The sequence below is a fragment of the Vigna angularis genome, chromosome 6 (genome assembly GCF_016808095.1).
Source record: "Vigna angularis cultivar LongXiaoDou No.4 chromosome 6, ASM1680809v1, whole genome shotgun sequence".
Taxonomy (NCBI): Eukaryota; Viridiplantae; Streptophyta; class Magnoliopsida; order Fabales; family Fabaceae; genus Vigna; species Vigna angularis.
In genome coordinates, this window is record NC_068975.1 from 22,528,838 (window position 1) to 22,551,176 (window position 22,339).

At 31.2% G+C, this 22,339-nt stretch overlaps 3 protein-coding genes across 3 annotated transcripts; 1 reads left to right on the top strand and 2 right to left on the bottom strand.

Moving 5' to 3' along the window:
* Positions 1-656: 656 nt before the first annotated feature.
* LOC108342636 ((S)-8-oxocitronellyl enol synthase CYC2) lies at positions 657-2,381 on the bottom strand. The gene has a single exon (XM_017580432.2). It carries the CDS (start codon positions 2,177-2,179, stop codon positions 1,007-1,009), a length of 1,173 nt encoding a protein of 390 aa, XP_017435921.1. The 5' UTR covers positions 2,180-2,381; the 3' UTR covers positions 657-1,006.
* A 3,407-nt stretch (positions 2,382-5,788) lies between these two features.
* LOC108342379 (vacuolar cation/proton exchanger 3) lies at positions 5,789-9,003 on the bottom strand. Its single transcript, XM_017580146.2, has 11 exons — positions 8,647-9,003; positions 8,427-8,494; positions 8,280-8,308; positions 7,669-7,865; positions 7,339-7,554; positions 6,984-7,100; positions 6,757-6,873; positions 6,598-6,651; positions 6,377-6,493; positions 6,202-6,295; positions 5,789-6,088 (listed from the first exon to the last, which is right to left on the bottom strand). Exons 1-11 carry the CDS (start codon positions 8,941-8,943, stop codon positions 6,078-6,080), a joined length of 1,317 nt encoding a protein of 438 aa, XP_017435635.1. The 5' UTR covers positions 8,944-9,003; the 3' UTR covers positions 5,789-6,077.
* A 4,239-nt stretch (positions 9,004-13,242) lies between these two features.
* On the top strand, positions 13,243-19,290 carry LOC108341136 (uncharacterized). The gene is made up of 5 exons (XM_017578789.2): positions 13,243-13,418; positions 13,516-13,664; positions 13,769-13,817; positions 14,810-14,952; positions 18,982-19,290. Exons 1-5 carry the CDS (start codon positions 13,370-13,372, stop codon positions 19,066-19,068), a joined length of 477 nt encoding a protein of 158 aa, XP_017434278.1. The 5' UTR covers positions 13,243-13,369; the 3' UTR covers positions 19,069-19,290.
* The last annotated feature ends 3,049 nt before the right edge of the window (positions 19,291-22,339 follow it).

Genomic DNA, 22,339 nt, shown 5'->3' on the forward strand with positions numbered 1-22,339 from the left:
AATATTAGCTACTACTGAAACATTAATTATTATAACTTTGCACTTCTCTTCAAAAATTAAAATTACATTTCTAGATTCGAAGAATATAACTGTTCTTTAATATCCACGACTCCTGACCTATTGAGATACATCATAGGAGCATTTGGTTTTTGATGAAATTTATATGTCTATGTTTGGTGTTAATGGCCACTGGCCTCTTTGACTTGGAAGCTAATCTTCTCATAGTATTCTCTTATAGATATCTTCCTTCTCACTACATGTAAAAGATTTGAATGCTTTTTAAACTAGTGATGTTTAGAGAAATATTTATAGGAAAAACTAAAAAGGAAAAATGAGTTAGATTCTTTTGATGATGTAAAATCAAATGTTATAGAAAAAAAAAACCTTTTTCATTTAACTACTCTTAAAACTAAGACACTAAATTAATCTCACATTGTGAAACAGTTTCACACCTTTTTATCTTTTTTTTCCTTAAAATGTTAATTAAATGTTTTTTTTCTAAAACAAAGCATAAATACACGATTTTGCAGTTAATACTTATAAAACATTACGAGGATTAACAGACAAATAATCAAGTACTCAAGTTAACATAGTCTCAAATATGAGCAGAAGAAAGAACTCAAAAAAAGAACTACCTGAACATTTGATAAACTGATCTGAGAGCTTATATTAAAATTTTCTGTGGAAAGTGATTACAGAGACTAAAACCAAAGATAGGGTTAGTTATTGCCAATGGATGAAGACAAAGCAACCCCTCCACCTGTATCCATACATAAATGACACAGAGGGACATTGATGTAGAAAATAAGTTATATACATTATTAAATCGGATGCTTCCATCTGTATATAAACTAGTAAACTATGCAGCAATAAAGGGTCTGGTCAACCAGCACATGCAAAGCACACCCTGCCACTAAACTCCATATTCTGGTGTTCCATAAACTTCTGCTACCAAAAACTTCTGCTACCAAAAACTTCAAAGTTGAAGTCAAAGCCACCAAGAAGCCTAGGGAATCAGCTTCTCATCTCTCATGCAATCAATCCAATACATTATTGAATTCAATGTCTTGTACCGTTCACCAAAACCAAGTCCATCAACTTTGTCTCGGCTCCCCAAGAGTTTGAAAGGTAAACGAAACAAGGCATCTAAAAACTCCCAGTTGGCCATATTTTCCACAGTTGTATGAACCAACCCGTTTTCTTCCACAATCTCTTCCCAAACTTTCTGCTTCCCAGCCATGGCTCTTGAAAACCAAAAGTTTTCCACAAGCATGTCTTGCGGAACCTGCACCCCCAATTTCTTTCCAACAATTGGCCAAACCTCTTTCCAAGTGAAAGTTGGGCCATTGATTGAGTTGAAGGCTTGTCCATTGGTGGAAATTATGCCACTGTTTGTTGCTGCCCAAATGTGCTGATCAGCTACAAGCCTAGCATCTGATCCATCAATATAAGCCTCCTCCCAGCATTTTCTTGTCCCCCCAAACACAAAAGGTAGCCTTAAATGTTTACAAATAGCCCCATAAACACACAAGCTCCCCATGAAGTTATAAGTTGATCTGACAGAACTACCCAACAATAAACCAGGCCTATGCACAGACCAATTACCACTGAGTTTCTCAATGAGCAAATCTTCCAGGGCATAGTAGAAATTAAGGGATCTGCTCATTCTGGGGAACTCTTCATGGTAGCAGTAACAATGGAGCTTCTCTTCATCAAAGGGGGGATGCAGTGACACATAGTGCTTAGTTCCTGTCTGAAGGGAAACATGCTTCAGACTCTTGGCTATTGAGAGCATAGAGTTCAAAGCATTGGACATCATGGCCTTGTTCTGGTCCCAACTTTCCTGAGTCTCTAATTGGAACTGGCTAGCCCATGTGACCCAGAACACATGAGTCACATCTTGTAAAGCAGACAGCTTCTTCTGGGTCTCCAAAGGGTTCAGCAAATTGCAAGAGATGAAATGGTAACAAGGGCTTATAAGGGTTGGTGGTGTTTCAGGCTTTCTAGCTATACCATAAACCTTCCAAGAAGGTTCCAAGAGTAGCAACCTCCTAGCCAACTCTCTCCCAACAAGTCCAGTGACCCCAAAGATGATAGCAACATGGTTTGTCTCCTCTGTGGTTGCCATTGCCATACGGGGGACTCTAGATGCCGACCCTTCTGCCCAAATTGAAACCATTTTATACTAATGAATGTGATGCCTCATTTTGTGTATTTGGAACTTGGGTTGCAATAATGTGGACTTTCTAACTGCCCTAACACCCATCAACTTGTTTATAATGCTCTTCTTTTGAGGAGTGTTTCTGGGCTGGCATAGTTGTGACTTGTAAGGTAGAGAGGTTTGAGTTTAAAATTCCAAGTAAGATAGATGCTGGTTGTTGCCAATATAAGAGACATCAATGTCTTATTTTATAGAGCTCTTCAAATATGGCTACAAATATGTACTTTATCATCAACAACCACATTATTATATTATACTATAGTTAATGCCATTGCTTCAAACTACTTGTAGCTTCTGATAATGTTTGGTATAAAATTTGTTAGACAAAAAAATAATATCAAGTATGTACTTCATGATTGAATAAAATTTGACCAAAGCCACTTGCTAATTGAAAATAGGTGGAGAAATCAAGAGTGCTGAGTTCCAAACCCAACCGGCAGGTTATGGCAATGGCCGTTGCAACGTTGCTTTGCGGTCCCAAGCAAGTTATATATATATATAAACTCATTGACGTTATTATTTATATTCACATCTCAACTAAACTCATTACATCAATAATTTATTAATATCCAAAATTAGAATTTGTCTTAATCTTAATATATTTTAGTCTATAAATTTTAAAAATAAATTAATATATTCATTTTAATTTAATTATATTAAATTTTTTTAATAAATTAAACGTGTATTTCAAATTAACATTTAAATTATTTACATTATTTACATTATTTAATATATTTCAAACTTTAAAAATAAATTAATATAATCATATAAAATTTGTAACAATGCAAAAACTAACATAAAACATGTTTAATATATATAAAAATTAATATAATTAAATTAAAATAAATATATTTATTCAATTTTAAAGTTAGTATAAAATATAAAAATTAAAAATATATTTAACCATTTCTTAATTGGTTACGTATTAAAATAGTGAGATTGTGCTATCAAAATCAAACAATATTATCGGTAATGTAAAACTCCACGTGACTTTCATGTTTGATAACAATCAAGGTACTTTTGCCGCGGTTACTTGTAATATAGGTGACACTTGTTATTTAACATGCTTTTAATAAAAATAAATTGTCAATATCCTTTTATATTATCTACATACATCTCACGTATTAAAGAGACAATAAACAAAATAACAATATAACAATAAAGTCACTTAATTAAAAAAATTAAATAACATATATTCAATGGAACAATTTAGTTTTCTCAATACATAATAATAAATAAAAATAATAATAATTGAAATTTAATTAAAAATACTAAAATTTAATGAGAAACTTAAAACTTAATTAATTCTAACAAAATATATATATATATATATATATAGATATAGACACACACTTTTTTAAAAGTTCTAAACTGAAAATTCCTTAAAAGAAATAAACTAGTTTGGTTTATAAGTACATAAAAGAATATAGACGAGAGGATTTAAAAAACAAAATATGCAAATTGGTTTTAATATGAAACCTTTAATTTAGTATATTTTTTAGTTATTTTTATACATATTTATTTAAAAATTATTTATCTTTAGTTAGCCCTACCACTATGTAGTGCACCTTAAGAAATATGTTTGAATATATAGGGTTTATGATTCCAAGGGTGAATCATTATTATTATTTTCTTTTTTTTAATTTGGAGGAAACCGTGTTCCCTCATTCTGTCGGAATAATAGTAATAATATGTAATAGTGGTGGGTCTTGAGTTCCACGTTTCAAAATTATATACACAAGTTAAAATTATTAATACCATATACCCTTTTTACTAAATAAAATAAAATAACTATGACAAATTAATAATCAGTAAACAAAATACTAATGAGTAATAACTGATATCTTCACTTATGAATCCATTATTTTTAAAGTATTTTTATTATTAATTTTCTTTTTTGTAACTTATAAAAATTGATAGTGATTTCACTCATTTTGTATCTTTAAATTAGGTACTGTATTTGAAATTATTTTCTTGAAATAAATAATCATATTATGAAAAAAATATTGATTGATTTAAAAATTGTAAGAAAATAATATTTAAATTATTAGAAAGGCAATACTTAATCAGCTTGTTGCCCACACCAAAAACTTATTACATAAAATTGAAAACACCAAACCCAATTTTTTGAACAATTTAAAAATAAGAATTTTTACCATAACATTATTGTAAAGTATATGTTATTTTTGCTGATGTTTATGAAATAAAATTCTACCATCATTTAAAATCAACGGCATATTAATAATTAATATTTTAAATAAAAGAGTAAATTATTGTTTTATAGATGGTTTAATTTAATAGGAGTGCTTCTTTTAGCAAGGAAAAAACAATAGGTTAGTAGAACCATTATAATATAGTTGAGTTAGTTGAGGATTAGTTAAATCCGCTATTATAGTTAGATGCACATGTGATTAATTATTTTCTTAGTCTTTTCTTTTCTTTTGTAATTAATTTTTCTAAGTCTATTAAGTCAAAACGTTAATTGTATTAATTTTATCTGGGATAATGTGATTAATAGGAAAAAAAAAAGTTAATGCTAATAATTACTGGATGCTTGCATAATAATGTTACTTTTTTAGTCCATTAAACACTTCTATTCATTAAATTAAATTCATGATTTTCGGAGGAAACTTTTTTCCTTGAACTTTTTTGTGTTCTATATTCGAAAATTGAGAATTTTTTATTTCCAACAGCCTAAGAGTGGAATCTCGTCTCTTTGAAAAAAACACATTAAAAAAGGTTAAAAAATTAAATATAAATATGAGTTATGATTTATAAAAAACATTTTTAAAAAATTGCGCATAATGTTCTATAATAAGTTTAATTTTACGTGATACTTATATATTTTTTCTACATTATATATCAATAATAAATCACATAAGTGTGACTTTTATATCATAAGTTGCTTGAATGATAGTTCCACTATGTATATTTGCTCTTTATTAGTTAAAAGTTTACTAAATATTTTATTATTTAACTTTCATTTTACAAATTTTATCAATCAATATTTTTACTATCATATTTTAATTTTTGCTTGATAATATTAATGTATTAAATTTATAATAGTTTTATTTTTCGCCTATCACAATTTTAATTTCCGCTTATTATATTAAATGTATAATAATGTTATCACTCAGTTTTACTATCATATTTTATTACGATACAAAAAAATTCTAAGATTTTTTTGGAAAAAAAAGAAGTCATTACGATATCATTTTATTATTGTTTTTTAATTTTGTTCATGACACGTTAACATGTCGTTAGATATTTATGTATTAATTGATAAAACTGGAATTGATTTATAGATCCATTTATGGTGATAATTATTTTAAAAATGAAATAAATTATATTGGGGGAGAATAAATGTTAAAAAAATTATAATTTAATTATATATATATATATATATATATATGTGTGTGTGTGTGTGTGTGACAAAATGTACACACACAAAACTAAATAATAAATGTGTGATTAAATTTAAATAAAAATAATCATGATTGTTTCTGTTAATAAAAAAAATAGTAATGAGAAAGTTTGAAAAGAGAGTTTCTCTATAAAGGCAAGAAATAAGGAAAAACATGATACTTTATTCCGTGAGTATCTATTTTCTACATTGAGTGAAGAAAGATGTGATTATGGAGTAAGCGGGAAACATGGAAAAGGTGAAGAAAAGAGAAAAGGGGTTTCAAATTATCACCCTAAATGTCACACTGTTATGTGTATATACCTTATTATAGGGAAACATCAAAGCTATGTTCTATGGTTCTCTGACATTCTGGTGGACCTCCAAGCTTTAGTTTCAAAGACACAACCATCCACCTAAAATTTGTGGTCTACCTTAGAATTTCACCCTACTCTATGCTTCATCTGTAACACAGATAATTAACACAGTCAAATCCACCATCATTTCATGTCAAAACTAATAAAGATGACCATAGTAATGTAGCTTCATGCATTGGAATAGACAGATTTATACTTACTGATTAGTGGAGTTTTGAGAACAAAAAAGCATGCAGCAATGATCATGTAACACAGGAAAAGAACCACTCCTTTCAGGTAGTGTGAAGTTCCATCCTATATCAGATGCAATAAGATCATGTTACAAAAAAGAAAGAAAATACATATGCAGAATGTGTTATGTTATGCATAGTTTACCTGCAAAGTGAATGCTGTAACTATGATTGTAAAAGCAAGGCAGCCAGTTTCAAGGAGATTGAAATCCAAGTCCATTTCTATACCCATTATCCATGCAACAACCACACTTAATGGAATCTGTCATTCATGATTAGTTTATCAAAATTTGGTGTCATCACATTATATATTTTCCACATTCACACCTTGCATTATACACAATATTAACAACAGTTTAGCCTCACCACAAACATAGAAATTTGAGTTGCAGATCCCATAGCAACACCTAATGATATGTCCTGCATCATAAATATATTTTTTAAGTTAAACACATTTGACAAGCTTAACCTTATATGCAAAATTGAGAATTATGCTTAGTAAAATAATTGATGTGGAAACCATACCAACTTGTTCTTGAAAGCGAAAATGATTGAGCCTGCATGCTCTGCAGCGTTTCCCACAATTGGTAACAAAATTATGCTAATGAAACTAACAGAAATGCCCCAAGAATCTGAAGCAGCCTAGTTGAGCATGAAAGGATGATAACTCATTAATCTAAGTTCAAGCCTTTGAAATTTCTGAACATATGCACTTCAAGAATAATATAGGGAAAACACTTATTCATATGTACCTCAATGGTTGCAACAACATATTCAGAAAGCAGAGATATGACAAGTGTCATGCCAACCAACCAAGTAAATGCACTCCAAAATCCTATCACAGCCTTCTCTTCTTCGTTTTCATCTTCCTGTGATCGAGTCACATGTTTAATTATCACTGTATCCAAAACTTACTATTATGTCAAAACACAAGAGTTTTTAACTAGGCCAACTTATTCTATAAAATATAAAGTGTCAAAGCTTGTTTTACATCCTCAATAAATCAAAGTTAGTGTCATATATTGAAGAGGAAATGTTATTTCTTTAGCAAAATTGTCGGAGTAAAGCTTATGAAATGTGCTGAAACAAGGGCAAAACATCAATCACCTCTTGTGCATCAAAAAATTGTCGATGTGTTTTTAATTGGAAGAAGATGTATCCGGCATATGCTAGAAGCATAACAATGCTGCTTGCTCTGGATAATTGTAGATTGCTAGTGGCTATTGAATGATATTCTCCTGCTAAGGCATATCTGAACATTAATGGCAGCAAATGGCACAGCAACCCCAGCAACAAAACCAGTGAGTTTACATCTGCTTGTTTCTGCTCATTTGATCACCAAATAACAAAACAAATTAAGGGTCAGAAGCAAGAACATTAAACAGTGAGAAAATTTTCAAACTGAAACAGCATGATAAGAAGCATTGTGTATTGTACTCTGTCATATATTTGCTCCTTCCTTAGGTTGGCTAAGCCTCCAAAAAGGAGGGAACTTCCAAGAACTAATAGCAGGTTTGAGAGAATGGAACCCAGCAGAGAGAGCTTCACAACATTTACTTTGTTTTGGTGAAGTGCTAGCAAAGATATGATCATCTCAGTTGCATTACCACAGGTTGCATTTAGAAGCCCTCCAACTGAAAAATATTCAATCACTTTTCACAATGTTGTTTAGAAAAATTTACTGCTGCCTTTTTTCTTCAATTTGAAAAAATTAAGGATTTTTATTGAACCAATCCAACCCAAACATGTTAGATTGAAATCCTTTTAATTGGTTGAAACTCAAAACTCGATGTAATCTCACATAATTTCTCACATGTTAGGTGATTGGCTTTTGTAAGAAAAATTCTTTGTAAATATAGAGAACTTGAGTTAAAAATAAAGATTATTCTAATCTTCATTTCATCTTAATTAACCTTTAGAGAATCAAAGTTAAAAAAAGCACATTAACCTTTTAGTTATTATTATCCTGTACTTATTACCTAACTCTGTTTAATTTTCAATTGCATGTAGATGACGAACGAGAGATAACATGGTTTATAAACTTTTACCTGTGGGGCCAGTGTAATACGCAATTTGCCTTCAATTTTGAACGAAAAATCAAACAGATTCAGAGAATTAGAAACATGAACATCAAGATAATTTATTTGCAGTGACTACTACATAATCTTCAGATAGGAAGTCACATGCAAACTCACTCAGTAAGGAAGCTGACACGTTCAGCTAGAGGGGTGAGTCCAAGCAGGCTCAGAGCAAAAATCCAAGGCTACAGATGGTAGAAAATTAATCAAACACTTCATGCCACAACATTTTCATGTTAATGAACCATTCTTACGTAGACTAATTAACATTATGGTATATATGGAAGAAGTAATAACTTGAAAATGATGAAACATTTTGTTTCATATATACACTTACCCTTCCAAGGCCATAAAAATCTGCAACAACAGCTAAAGGGACAGCAGGAAAAAGCACTGCAAGCTTAGTGCCGAAAACAACCTCTTTCAAATTTGCTGTGAAACTCCTAAGCCTTTGGCAGTGAAGTTTGGTGACCAGAAATGGACACTTCTTTGTCAAAGTTGAAGATGTGAGGTTGTTCTGTTCCTGTGGTGGGGGTGCTGCTGCTGTCTTTGCACATGTTGCATTGCTGTTGTTACAAGGCTCAGTGTTCATCTCCAAGATGTTGAAGTCCTCCTCCATGGTGTGGTGTGCCATTTTGGTGGAACCAAACCAAGACTTTTGTCAATTCTCTGTAGTGATACGTGAATTGAATCAGGTAAAATATGTATATATCCTCTACTATTGGTTATAGTGAGAAATCTAGTGTGCAGACCCCTATTATTTACACGTACAATGTAGCTTCCATTCTCTTGCAATGAGAAGCCGTATGTAACCATGTACAATGAAGCTCTTTTGAAGAACTTTGAAGTTTCGAGGAATTTTCAGCTCTTGCTAGCTAGCTTGAATGTTTCACTATTGGATGTTAGTAGTGAATAATATGAAGTGCTTAACTTTTGTAGTATGAATGATTATTATTAATGGTACCATTACTGTTACCATTACGGTTAATATTGATAATAACAGTGACAATAATTATAATATTTGAAAGGAACAATGCATTTTGATTCCATTGTTAACTAGCACTGATATATGTTTTTCCAGTGACGTAAATTAAGCACCAAAATCCGTAAGTAAAATTGTGGTAATTATGCAGAGAAACAACGAATAGGAACGTTGGTCTATGTAGCAGTTAGCTTCTTCTTAAAGACTGGCTAAAAGGACGAAGTTTCCTTCTATATAGTACTCTATATACTTACAGGCTACGTACCTTGATAAAAAAAATTATTGACAATAATTTGTATTGTTTAGATTTAAATTTAACATGGTAAATCTTGTAATTGAAATTCAATCACGTTTCTGTTACAAAAATAATATTTGCTGCAAAAAGAAATTAGAAAACAAAAACAGTTTCTAATTTGAATATACGGTACAATAAAAAAATATGTAAAGATTGTCCAAGTAGGAAACTATACAGTTAAGATAGATTTAAACTAATTAATAATTAAAATGCCTAATTTGAAGTAATTATGAGATGGGTGAACTGTGGCAACATTTCTTCAAAAATAATTCTATGAAAGAAATTTGTTAGTTTAGCATTTATTTTCATAACTTATTTGTTTGAGAGATTCTTTATTATTTCTCAGATATATAATGTAAAGTTTTGGGCCGACGGCTGCTATTTTTATTTTTTTCTTTTTATGTCTTTTTTTTATTTATATTTTTCTCTTGCTTGCCTCTTCTTTCTTTTTTTCTCTCTTTAACTATCATTTTGTTTTTCATCTGTTTCAATGTAAAGTACGAGATAACTAATTACAGGACATTTTTTCAATCAGAATTAAATTTAAAATAAGTTTAATATTACTTTTAAAAAATCACTTTTAATTGTTTAGTTTTATTTGTAAGTGTCTTGATGTTTTATTGTTCTGTGAATTGAGAGATAATATTCTCTCAACTATTTCATTTTTATATTTGAGTTGTAGTTGTTTTTTTATGATTGTTATCAGATATCTAGCTATTTTGGTGCAGTTTCTACTCCCTTTTATCTAACACTTGAAACACAGACAATTATCGAGTAATGGGAAAATTGAATTAGAAGTGATTTGTTGATTCTAAGTGATTGAGTGTATTACCGCTGAAATTGTATTTTATATTTTTTTTGTATGGAATTGGTTAATATGGTGCTTCAAGTGGTTTTGAAGTTACTTTTAAATGAGTTAGAAAGTCAAAATAAAATATTATAGTTATGATAAAAAAGGTTGCTATTGCGGAAGTTCTCATAACATTTTTTTTTTCACTAAGCAATTTTTTCATTACTCGTATTTATCTTCTTAGCCTGATTCGTCCTCTATCAAACAGTGGGTGCTTACAAAAGATTATTTTATGTTCAAGTTAATATTGATAAGAGATTTTAATCAAATTTGAATTAATACAAAAGAGAAGTGAAAATATGCTTAAAATAATATTTATAGACATGTTTTGCTGACTATAGATTCTCATATGAACGAACTATAGTTATAGGTCTATTTGGCTTAAAGGTCCAATAACCAAGTTACTTGTGGGAAACTGCACATATTTTTGGCTAATTATCCAACATGAGAATGTCTTCGACAAACATAAGAGGTACCGATAGACGGTATCCTGACTCAAAAGAACGTGCTTATCAAAGGATGGATGCGGACTTTGATGTGGGAAACATGGTAACCAGTATTCGGTACCCATTAATGATCGCTGAACTTACCCCTCAGTAGAACAATCCTTGGTATCTGGTTAGATAACTCATTCCTCACAAAGTGTCTGATAGTCTTCCTCTTAGTTGTACTAGCTACAAGTTATTTAGTACTAAATATCCGATAAATAATATCTTGTTATTGTCATAAGTAACTCATTCAAAGACTATTGTTGATAGAGCTGAGAGATCTTCCACCACATTAAGTGCAAAATTGTTATTAGATGAGTTAGAATTACATTTCAAACTCGTTACATCAGTTAGAATATGAAAAACTAGAATTTAAAACATGTTTAAAAAATTTAGTCAAATTATTATTTTGTATAACTCGTTCAAATGTTAAGGTCTATCAAATTGTTTTCAGATAATTATTATTATTATTTGAACATCTCAATATATGATTAAGCAGCTTATTCAAGTTAAGACTTAAAATATGAGTATGAGAAATGTCATAACAAATTTTTCTCTATTAGAATTTTTATTACTCAAGCAAAATTGAACATTAGTGAATAGGGTAAGGTTTGGAAAATATTATTATAAATAACATATGGTGTATCTTTAAAGTAATATCGTCATCCCTTAAGTAGTATTTATAATAAATTAAACTCGACTCCCTTGTAATTCAAATGAGGACAAAAGTAAAACAATTTTCTCTCCTCCAACAATATATCACTTAAGGGTCATTATGATGTTAAAGTAATGTGACATTTGTTAGGTAGAAACAAAGTCACACATCACATAAAATAACAGATGGACATGTGTTTATATACACATAAGATACCTTCATTAGTAAGAAGTCTTTTAGAGTGATACCAAAAACAAATTCGTGAGACATTTAGCCCAATTTGAATAATTATAAGTTTACTGGGTATTAAAAATGCCTTTTTTTCCTGCTTTTACTTTTTAGGTTTAATACATCATTTGGTCCCTACTTTTAGGAGTTTGGTTCAAAGTAATCCTACCTTTTAAAAAAGTTCAGTAAGACCCTATATTTTGTTAAAAAATGTTCAATCCGGTCCTTTCCGTCAGGCCGTTAAAAACAACGGTGCAAATGTCATCGTGGCATCTCATAAGCACGTGGCAAACGTTAATAGGTGGACTTAAATGATTTTTTAATTTAAAATAAAAAGTCTCTGCCACGTCATCATCACCATATCCAGACAAACCCTAATTTCTCTCCAAGAAACCCTAGCCGCCGCACCATCCAGCGCTGTCACCACCATCCTCGTCGGCAGCCGTCCTCTCCAACGCATCACACGCCACCACAAAGCTATGCGACGAGAACGAGAGAAACCCTAGGTCTCCACGGTTTGCTTGCAGGTTTAATTGTGGTTGCAGGTGGAGGCAAGCAGCGACGCGATTAGTGGTGGAGAAGAGTGGCGATTCGCGATCTGCAGTAGCTGGCGATTTGGCTGGTGGTTAGTGGTGGACGATTCTGTGGTGGAGATTAGACGGCAGTGCTGCTGGCGCGACGACGATTTGGCTGGTGCGAGGGTGAAAATGGTGAAGATTGGTGGTCGTGACATAGCAAGGGATCGCGTTGGGTGGTGGCGCGAGAATGAAGGTGAGATGCGAAGGTGATGGAGGTGCAACAGAAGGGAGAAGACGCTTTGGTGGTGGCGCGTGATGTGTTGGAGAGGACAGTTGCCGGCGATGATGGCGGTGATAGCACTGGATCGTGCGGCGGCTAGGATTTCTTGGAGAGAAATTAGGGTTTGTCTGGAGTGGTGATAATGACGTGACATTTGCACCGTTATGGAGTCTTGGTAGGATTACTTTAAACCAAACTCCTAAAAGTAGGAATCAAATAATGTATTAAATCTACCAAATCTAACATGACTACGACATTACCAGTGTCGCATATTAAAATTATGAAAAATTGTAAAATACAAATACCAAAATTATAATTGTGTAAATGCTAATTTAATTCAGAATAATAACTAATGGAAACATGTAAATAAAAAAACAAAGTTTAAGAAATTGGAAAAGCAACTGTCATAACAGAATTTGTTCTCAGTCTCAGTTCATATAAATGAACTATTTTCTCTCAGCTTTTCTTTAAACATAATACACTCAAATACATTAATAAAGATATTGTCATAATTTTAAGATAAAATTATGGATAAATATATTTATTATTTTTGTGTTGATAAAATATTTGATTTTAGATTTTAAGAATTTAAGAAAATACATAAATAATGTATCTCTTTGATCAGAGATTATAAACTGCAGATTTTACAGTTCCCAAAAATAATAGCAAAGGAAACAGCGCGAACAAAGGAGAAAGCAGAATAACTGAATAAGAATCAGAAGAAAGAAGAAAAAGAAAGAGTGTAGAAAACCCTAGAACGTCAAATGGCGGAAAAATTAGCCCCCGAAAAACGTCACAGCTTTATCCACAACGGTACTTTTTAATTTCTCCATGTTTGTTCTATTCTGTTGTGATTTTTCGTCAATTGAATCCGAATTAAACAAGCCTGTGTGTGCGCGTGTGATTCCAGGTGAAAAGGTGTTCGAGTGGGATCAAACCCTCGACGAGGTCAATATTTACATAAATCTTCCTCCCAACGTCCATTCCAAGCAATTCTACTGTAAGATTCAGTCCAAGCACCTCGAACTTGGCATCAAAGGCAATCCCCCCTATCTCAACGTAAGTATAATTCTCCTCCTCTTCATATCCTTTCTCAATTTTGTTGTTGCTTTTTTATTTTATTTTATTTTTTTCCCCTTATTTATCTGTGTGTTATTTCTCAGCATGATCTCCCTTGCCCGGTGAAGACAGATTCTTCTTTTTGGACCCTAGGTAAAGGTTTAATCAATCCCTAATTTTTTCCCCTTCGCCCCAAATTGATTTGTAGATATAATTTTTTGTTTAATCATACATGCACTTACGGTGTAAAAGTCAGTGTTGTTTATTGTGATCTAATCAGAAATACGATGAAGCCCAGATACTTAGTATGACATGGGTACAATACCACACGGAATACGACATGATATGTTAAAAAATTATAAAATATTTTATATAGATGTAGAATAATGATAGTTAAAGAGACATTGATCCTTTTTTATTAATTCAGAACTATGATGATCACAATTTACTAAAATACATCTGTCATAGTAACGAAAAAGTATAGCTTTTTCTGTACCATAGCTAAGCGGATGAACAAAAACATCTATTGTAGAACTAAAGGTAAATATCGACTCTACACAATAGCTTACAATTCAGAAGCATTGCTAAATTTAAATTTCTATCTAATGTTAATTGTATGACTCTTCTCTCCTCTGTTTATATCATCGAGAAAAGGCATAACTTTTAGGCCAATTTCTCTTATAACATGACGAAGGATATGATTGTTCAAGAAGCTTTAGACAAACTTTTTCCAATACTATTGGGAATTATCCAAATCATAATCTTAAAAGAATCAAATGAAAAGGAATTGGATACTTTTTGGATAATACACCTAAAAGTATCCCAGAAGTGTCTTAGAAAAGAATTATAAAATTAAATAAAAAAGTTGGATACTTTTTGTATACGTATTTGGAAGCATCTGAGGAGTATAAGTCTTTGACATGTGCTACACGATACACTCCCATCTCTGAAGTATCGAGTCTCCATAGAAGAAATAGATATCTGTTATAAATTTATTGATTTTCATAATAATCTTTTAAGTTCTTGAAATAAGTGTTTGGCTTTGGAATGCAACTAGGAAGATTTTTTCTTTCAAAATCAGTGATGAAATAAGTGTGATTTGGTTAAGTTTGTTGGTGATGCTGATTTTGGAGTTCGACTTGCAGAGGATGATATAATGCATATAACACTGCAGAAGAGAGATAAAGGCCAGACATGGGCTTCTCCAATATTAGGTCAGGGTCAGTTGGACCCTTACTCTACTGATCTTGAACAGAAGCGTCTCATGCTTCAGAGATTTCAAGAGGAGGTAAGTTTTGCTTTCATCACAATCCTTTTCCAGGTGTTTCAATTTGGAATTCATTTGCATCAATCCCATGACGTGTAGCATGTGCTTCTTAGTGTCCTTTGTTGTTATGGTCTGAAATTTTAGTAATTCATTTTCAGTCTTCTACATGAAAAATTATACTATGACATTATTCTCTTATTCCTTGCAATTCATCTTTAGCTCTCATTTTTTGTTTGTGTGTGTTTGAAGAGAGGTTCGTTCTTTTATCATGATAATAGCTCACTCTACTGCATTTGCCCAAGGGTTGGGAGATGGTAGTTTAAAATCATGCAATTGTTTTTGTGAAAGCATTCAAAGCACTTTTTATGGCAGTACCTTAAGGCTTCAGCTGTGTAACATTGCATGGTCAAGTGTTTTTCCAGTTTTTACTTAATGAGGAAGTTTATAATTGATTAATTTGGGTCTCAAATACATGGGGATATGTTATGATTATTTGCTCTTTATGTTATTAATTATGGCTTAATTAGTAAAATTTGGTTCCTATATTTAGGTCTTTGATTCATTTTGATCTTTATAATTTTTTTTAATTGAGTCCCTATTTTTAAAAATATACTCAATATAGTTCCTTTCGTTAGATTTGGCATTAACCCTATTCGGAGGGTGTTATTGTCAAAATGTGGATCATCTTCTTCCTTGGAATGCCGTTGCTATTTTTTTGTTTTTTTTTTCTCCCTCCACCTCCCTCCAAGTTGTTTGAGGTTTTGAATTCAATTACAAGTTGTTGAATTCAATAATTTGGGGCTTTTCTGATTTAGGGTTTAGGTTGACTAACCTTTCCTTTGGGAGGTGGAGGGAGGTGGAGAAAGAAAAAAAAAACAAAGGGATTTCTAGGTAGAAGATGATCCTGATTTAACATGTGACACATTCCAAATGACATTAATGTCAATTAAACGGAAGGGGTCATGTGATGAATGTTTTCACTCTAATAAACAGGAAGAAGCTCAACAGACACTTTGAAATAAGGTATGATAAACGGCGTTCCCCAAATATATTTATCTATATATTCCATATCATCTACAAGCTAAAAAATCTAAAATCTATACAAGCATATGAGTTGGAAAAATTCTCAAAAGAAACGCAACTTTTCTAAATGTTTTTATTGTTTCATCCTCACTGTTAACAAAAAGTCGTGTTTCTTTTGAGGATCTTTTTTGTAAATTTGAGGAACATAATAAAGATGATGATGATATTGAAATTGAAATTTTTGCTAGATTGTACATATTACTTGGATTAGCCAAGTTTTATTTTTCTACTCATGCTTATATAGGTTTTAAATTTTTTAAGCTTGTAGATAATTTAAAAGATATGGATAATTGGGGTATGACGATTTATCATACCTTATTTCAAAGTATATGTCGAGCTTCTTTTGGTTTATTAAAGCGAAAAAATTCATCTTGTGGCACCTTCGGTTAAATTGACATTAACCTTATTTGGAAGGTGTCACATCATCATGTCAATTTCATTTAAAAAAATAGGAGACCGTATTGAATCTTTTTTAAAAAGTAAGGATTGAGTGAAAAAATATAGGGAATAAAACGAAACAAAGACCTAATTACAGGGATCTAGTTACTAAATAAGCCTATTGATTATTATTGGCATATAAGCCTTATTCCTGAGTATTTAACCCGTGCCATTCCAACCTTTATCCATACCATTTTAAGATAAAAAAAAACTACTTTTAATACTATTTTTAATATAGTTGTGTTGCCCTCAAGTTTTGGTACTGTTCACGTATCAAAGCACCAAAACTTCAATCATTGTCAAAGTTTATTGTTTCTCTGTATTGGATACATAAAGTATTACTTTTATACAATAGCTAATTGCCTAACTACTAATATTAAGAAGCAATCATCAACATGGATTCTAGGATATTAATTCTAATTATTTGATGTCACTTGTGTATACTTAAAAATCCTGTGTATTCTACACTTTAAAAAAATAATGAATTTTATTATGTTTGTTTCTTTTCCTACTAGTTAATGGGCTATTATTATTGCCTTCATATTCATCTGTTGGGTTTACCCATCTAGCTGTTAGGTTGGATTCCACTATTTCCAAAGTGTGTTCTTTGGTTGATACTTTTTTTGGCCTAAGTAGTGTATAACATTGAGAAGAGGATCTGATAATTAGCAGGTATTATTCATTTCTTCGTACTAATTTGTGGGTATCTAATGTGGATAAAATTGATGTTAAGATGAAAATTGTAGTTTTTAAGATTGCTGACTACCAACACTTGATACTTTATTTCTAGATGATAAGCTCCCATTTTAGTGTTTGTTTATCCTCTCCAACAAATGTCAATGAGTTCACCTATAAATAAACATACATTAGACTTTTTCAACGATATTCTTGAACTTGGAAGATAATTTCATTTTTTGGTGCATCTGCTTAGATCTCGTGCGTACATGATATTTAAGATATTTTGAAGTTTCTTGCTAGAGTGTATCCAGAACTCTGAATCAAGATTTTACCTTTTTTTTGGCCAACATGGATTATTCTGGTCTGAATTGATTGTGTTGAATTTTGACACTCCCCCTAAACAAAAATGGAAATAAGTATAATGAATTAAAGTTCAATCAACTTGTGCACTTCAACTTTTATAGAAGTTCTCTCATCTAATGTTGCATAAAATTGTTGCACATAAGCTGATTTTAATTTTTTGAAGAAGTTTGATTTATTTTACATTTCTATTTTCTAAGTGCTTCCCAAAGTCATGGCTTCTAGCTAGTGCTAGTAGCTTCATTACTCTATCCTTCCAACCCCATCCCTCCTCCTTTAATATATGTTATTGCCATAACTTATGTAGAATACTACTCTGTCATCAGATGCAGATTATCCTATCATAACGGAATACATCTTTTCCCTCTGTACGAATGTTCAAAAATCTGAATCAAACTGAATTGTTTGAAAACTGAACCAAACTGGAAAACCAGTTTAATTAAACTGAAATATTAAATGGTTTGCGCAAATGAAATTCAATGTTTTAACTGTTTTCTCAAATTTGAACTGTTTTTATGGTTCGGTTATGTTCAGTGTAATTATAAATTCAGTTAATTTCAGTTTCTTTATTAAAAAACAGTTCAGTTTTTAAATTTTAGTTGGGTTTGGTTCTTATTAGAAGGTGTGTTTAAGCCTAACTCAACCCCACAAAACCGGCTTGTAAGGTGAGGTTTGCACCTCACTTATATATTATATTTTGGCCTTATCTCTAGTCAATGTGAGACTTCCAACACATCCCCTCACGCTGAGGTATAGACATCTCATACGTGATAGTAGAAATTGGGTGGTCCAATAACAGCCCGATAGCGGGTGGAATAGAAGAATAGAATGTCACTTAGAACTCGCTAGGAAAGGCTCTAACCATGGCTCTGATACCATATTAGAAGGTGGGTTTAAGCCTAACTCAACCCCACAAAACCGGCTTGTAAGGTGAGGTTTGCACCTCACTTATATATTATATTTTGGCCTTATCTCTAGTCGATGTGGGACTTCCAACAGTTCTTAACTGTTTTTTTTTTTTTTTCTGAAACCGCTTCCTGGCTTAGTAGAACTCACAGACATTTTCTATATAAATACAATAGAATTCGCAGAATTCATCGACATAGTCAATAAGATAAGGTTTTTCCACTTATTCTGAAATATCTCGTAGTGCCTGTGGCAGTTAGTCCATTGCTGATTCCTGAATTTCTGCATCTTGGACAGACATAAAGTGATTTAAAAATTAACTTGATGATTATTAAATTGCCATTTGGTAAGGTTCAAGAACTGTCTGTTGCACCAGTTAAAGATTGTGTTACACTATTGTAGCCTTAGCCATTAATAACATTATTTGATTTAGTTTATAGTGGAACAATCTTTCTGCTCAAAGCACCGTTCCTTATGGTTTAATGTTGTTGTTTGTGTGGAACCCAGATTTTAATAGTTCAGATTATGATGATCTTATTGCCTTATTCAAACCACTACTCATGATTCTGTTGTGCCCTCCTGCAGAATCCAGGTTTTGATTTTTCACAAGCTCAATTTTCTGGAAACTGTCCTGATCCAAGGACCTTCATGGGTGGAATCCGATCAGATTGATGATCTTAGATGCTGTTATGTGTATTTGTCTGCTCTAATATGATGATCAGATGGTAATAATATGTGATATTTGTCTCCTCATTTGATGTCTTGCAATTGAGGCAGTCTTGATTGACTTCCTCTAATGAATGATGACTAAACTGTATTGAGTCGTGGTGACTCTTGGGCATATAAGCATGTATATAAAACATGGAGCAATTCTATAACTGAAGGTATTTTAAAGTCTTCTGTGGATCACCAAACCATTGAGGAAGAGTTGGTAGCCATATAAAGTATCAACTTTTAGATTCGATAATACACAAAATTGATTCTACCTTACAAAAATCATATAGATTCTACGAAATAATTATTTGTTGGTTTCACTTTTACTGTTAAATGAGGTGAAAAATAACTGAGAACAAATTCATTTTGTTTGAACAATGAATGAGATTTTTTTGCTGTTTTAGGAGTTTGAACAATAAGGTGTCTATCATTTTTACGCTTCCGTCTTTGTTGCCCCCAACCCCTTAAACCATTATCATGAAAAACATTGCAGTTTGAAGCATGTTTATGGAGTAATAGACTATTTGAGATGTTTTAACCTTTTTAAATGTATCTCTATATTTGCAAGTTTGGTCTCTTACCAAAACTTTGAATATTAACCTTTTTCATCTCTTACAACTAAACATTTTCCTTTACATAAGAAGTTTTATAAGATAATCCTTTTACAAAATCAACATTCAATACATCCTAACTTAAGATTAATGTAACATTTATTCATTAGAAATCTTTACACTATCCTCATTCATACAATTAAATATAACATTTTATTTTAAATTCATCCATTATTCATAAGACAACAACGTATATACATAAAATAAAACATGAAAACATATAAATCAAGCAAGCACTTAACACCACGAGCCTAGGGGACCCTGAATTCAATTTCATGTGGTTCAATTTCATGTGGTGCGTAATGTAAGAAAAAAGTACCTAGCGTCAGACTTCGTGATCAAGTGAGCATTTAACTATTTCAAAGTGACATTTAACACTCGGGATCACTTGAACTCATTGCGTCCAATGGTACCAGAGTTGTGTCTAATGTCTTGCACAACTAGAACTTAATGCCTTGGGTCTTGTGAGTGATGTTCAACGATTATATGGTACTGTCTAGCACTGTATAAGAGTCCTAGCTTTTAATTTGACTGCAACAGGCTATAAATTTTGGCTATTTATGTAATTCTTGCTCTCTTTTTTAGTTTATAATACCTTGTTTTAGTTCAAAATAATTCTAGATAAAACAAATTGGAAAGTTTTAATCAAATTAAATCAGTTCTAGAAACTAATACTAATTCATTTCCAAAACAACTGTCCAAGCAATCAAATTACAATTCAGTTCTATTACTATTCTCAATTTAACTACAAACCAAAATTCTCAAATAGTATAGAGAAAAAAGAGTTTTCATTAATTATTTTAATACACCTTCATGATCACAAAAATAAAGAATGAGCTAGAACTATCTTAATCCACATGAAAACCTCTTAAAGGTCACATGTAATAGAATTTAGAATTGACTCAAGAAAAAAAAAAGCAAAAATATAACTTATTTTATAAGCAAATCTTATCGGAGATATTTGTTACTTTTGACCTTAGAAGTCTTAAGATAGACTCAAATCAAAATATTTTCAAAACATAGATGCTTTTATTAAATGAATCATGCTTAAATGAATTTTATTTATAATTTTAACTTTTTAATAATAAAATATATGAGTATCATTTATAAAAATCTTTTCTATTAGGTTTTATAAGACTTCACATCAATCCTTAAACAAACACTTTATTAAAAATACAAGAAACACATGTACTATTTTATTAAAAATAATAAAAAAAGGTGAATCTCCTTTAAAATTTAGAAAAGTATAAATATTATTTGACTAATTTTAGAGAAAGTATATAATAGATTCCTCCTTTTTATATACCTATATATAAACGGATTCCTTTTTAGGTGTCCCACATCTATTTTTCAATTTTACCTCTTAAATAAAAGTTCTTTTAAATTAAAATGATTGTTTTATCAATTTTACTCCTTTAGTAACTGTGACACCCGGGCACGGAGACGAGGGCGGGGAGTGACGCCGGTGCAAGAAGCATGGTGTAGGGGGCACAGACAAGGAGCGGCTCCTGGCAGCTTCGGGTGGAAGGGGTACATGGACGAATCGAACATACACCGGAATGAGAGGGATCTGGAGACTGTGTAGGTATGGGACTATACAGTTGAAGGATAGCTTAAAGGAATTGATTTGACTACTCATATCACTAAAATGCATTTACTTTTCGGTAGCCTGACCCATAAGAACTCCATGGTTAAGCGTGCTTAGCTTGGAGTAATTCTGGGATGGGTGACCTTCTGGGAAGTTTTCCCGGAAAGTGTGCGAGTGAGGACAAAGCACACTGGAAAGCCTGGTGGTGATCTGTGGGGACAGTCGATGGTCCCTGTGAGTTGCCGGGACGTTACAGTAACCGGTTCTTTACATTTGATCGATTTTTTTAATTATATTTTTTTAAACATAATTAGTTTTTTAATTATAAAACCACCAACAATATAATATATATATATACATATATATATATATATATATATATATATATATATATATATATATATATATATATATATATAAAAACTATTTACAGTAAAGTTATAAAAAAATTATATTTAATATTATAATTATAACAATATATAATAATTTTATTACTTTTTATTATCATAAAAAGAAAGAGAATATTTTTACTAATTTTCTCTAATATATTTTTAAAAATATATAATTTATTAAAAGAGCGAATGAGATTATATATAATCTAGCTAATCAGATTATATATAATCTTTTTTCAATAGAAATCAAAACTTTTTCTGCTGATTGTTTAATATGGTAAAATTTGATAAATGAACTTCATTTGAAAAGGAAAAGGACAAAATAAAACTGTTGCCAAAAGAATTGAAAACCTATTTCCTCAACAGTTTAAAACTGTTTTACTTATTTCTGTCCTTCTTATTTTTTCCCTTTTACTTGGTTTATCAGTTTTCTAATACGTTGAATGAAAAATATTGTTTTAATCAAAATTTAGATATACTAAACATTAAATCCATTAATCTTATTTAGTATTTTATTACTTGTGCTAAACCAAACATTTGTTACCAAATTAGGGATAACTCTAGTTTTTTATTCTTTTTTTATTTATAATTTTACACTCATTCAATTTAAAAATATTATTTCATAATTTTCTAACAGT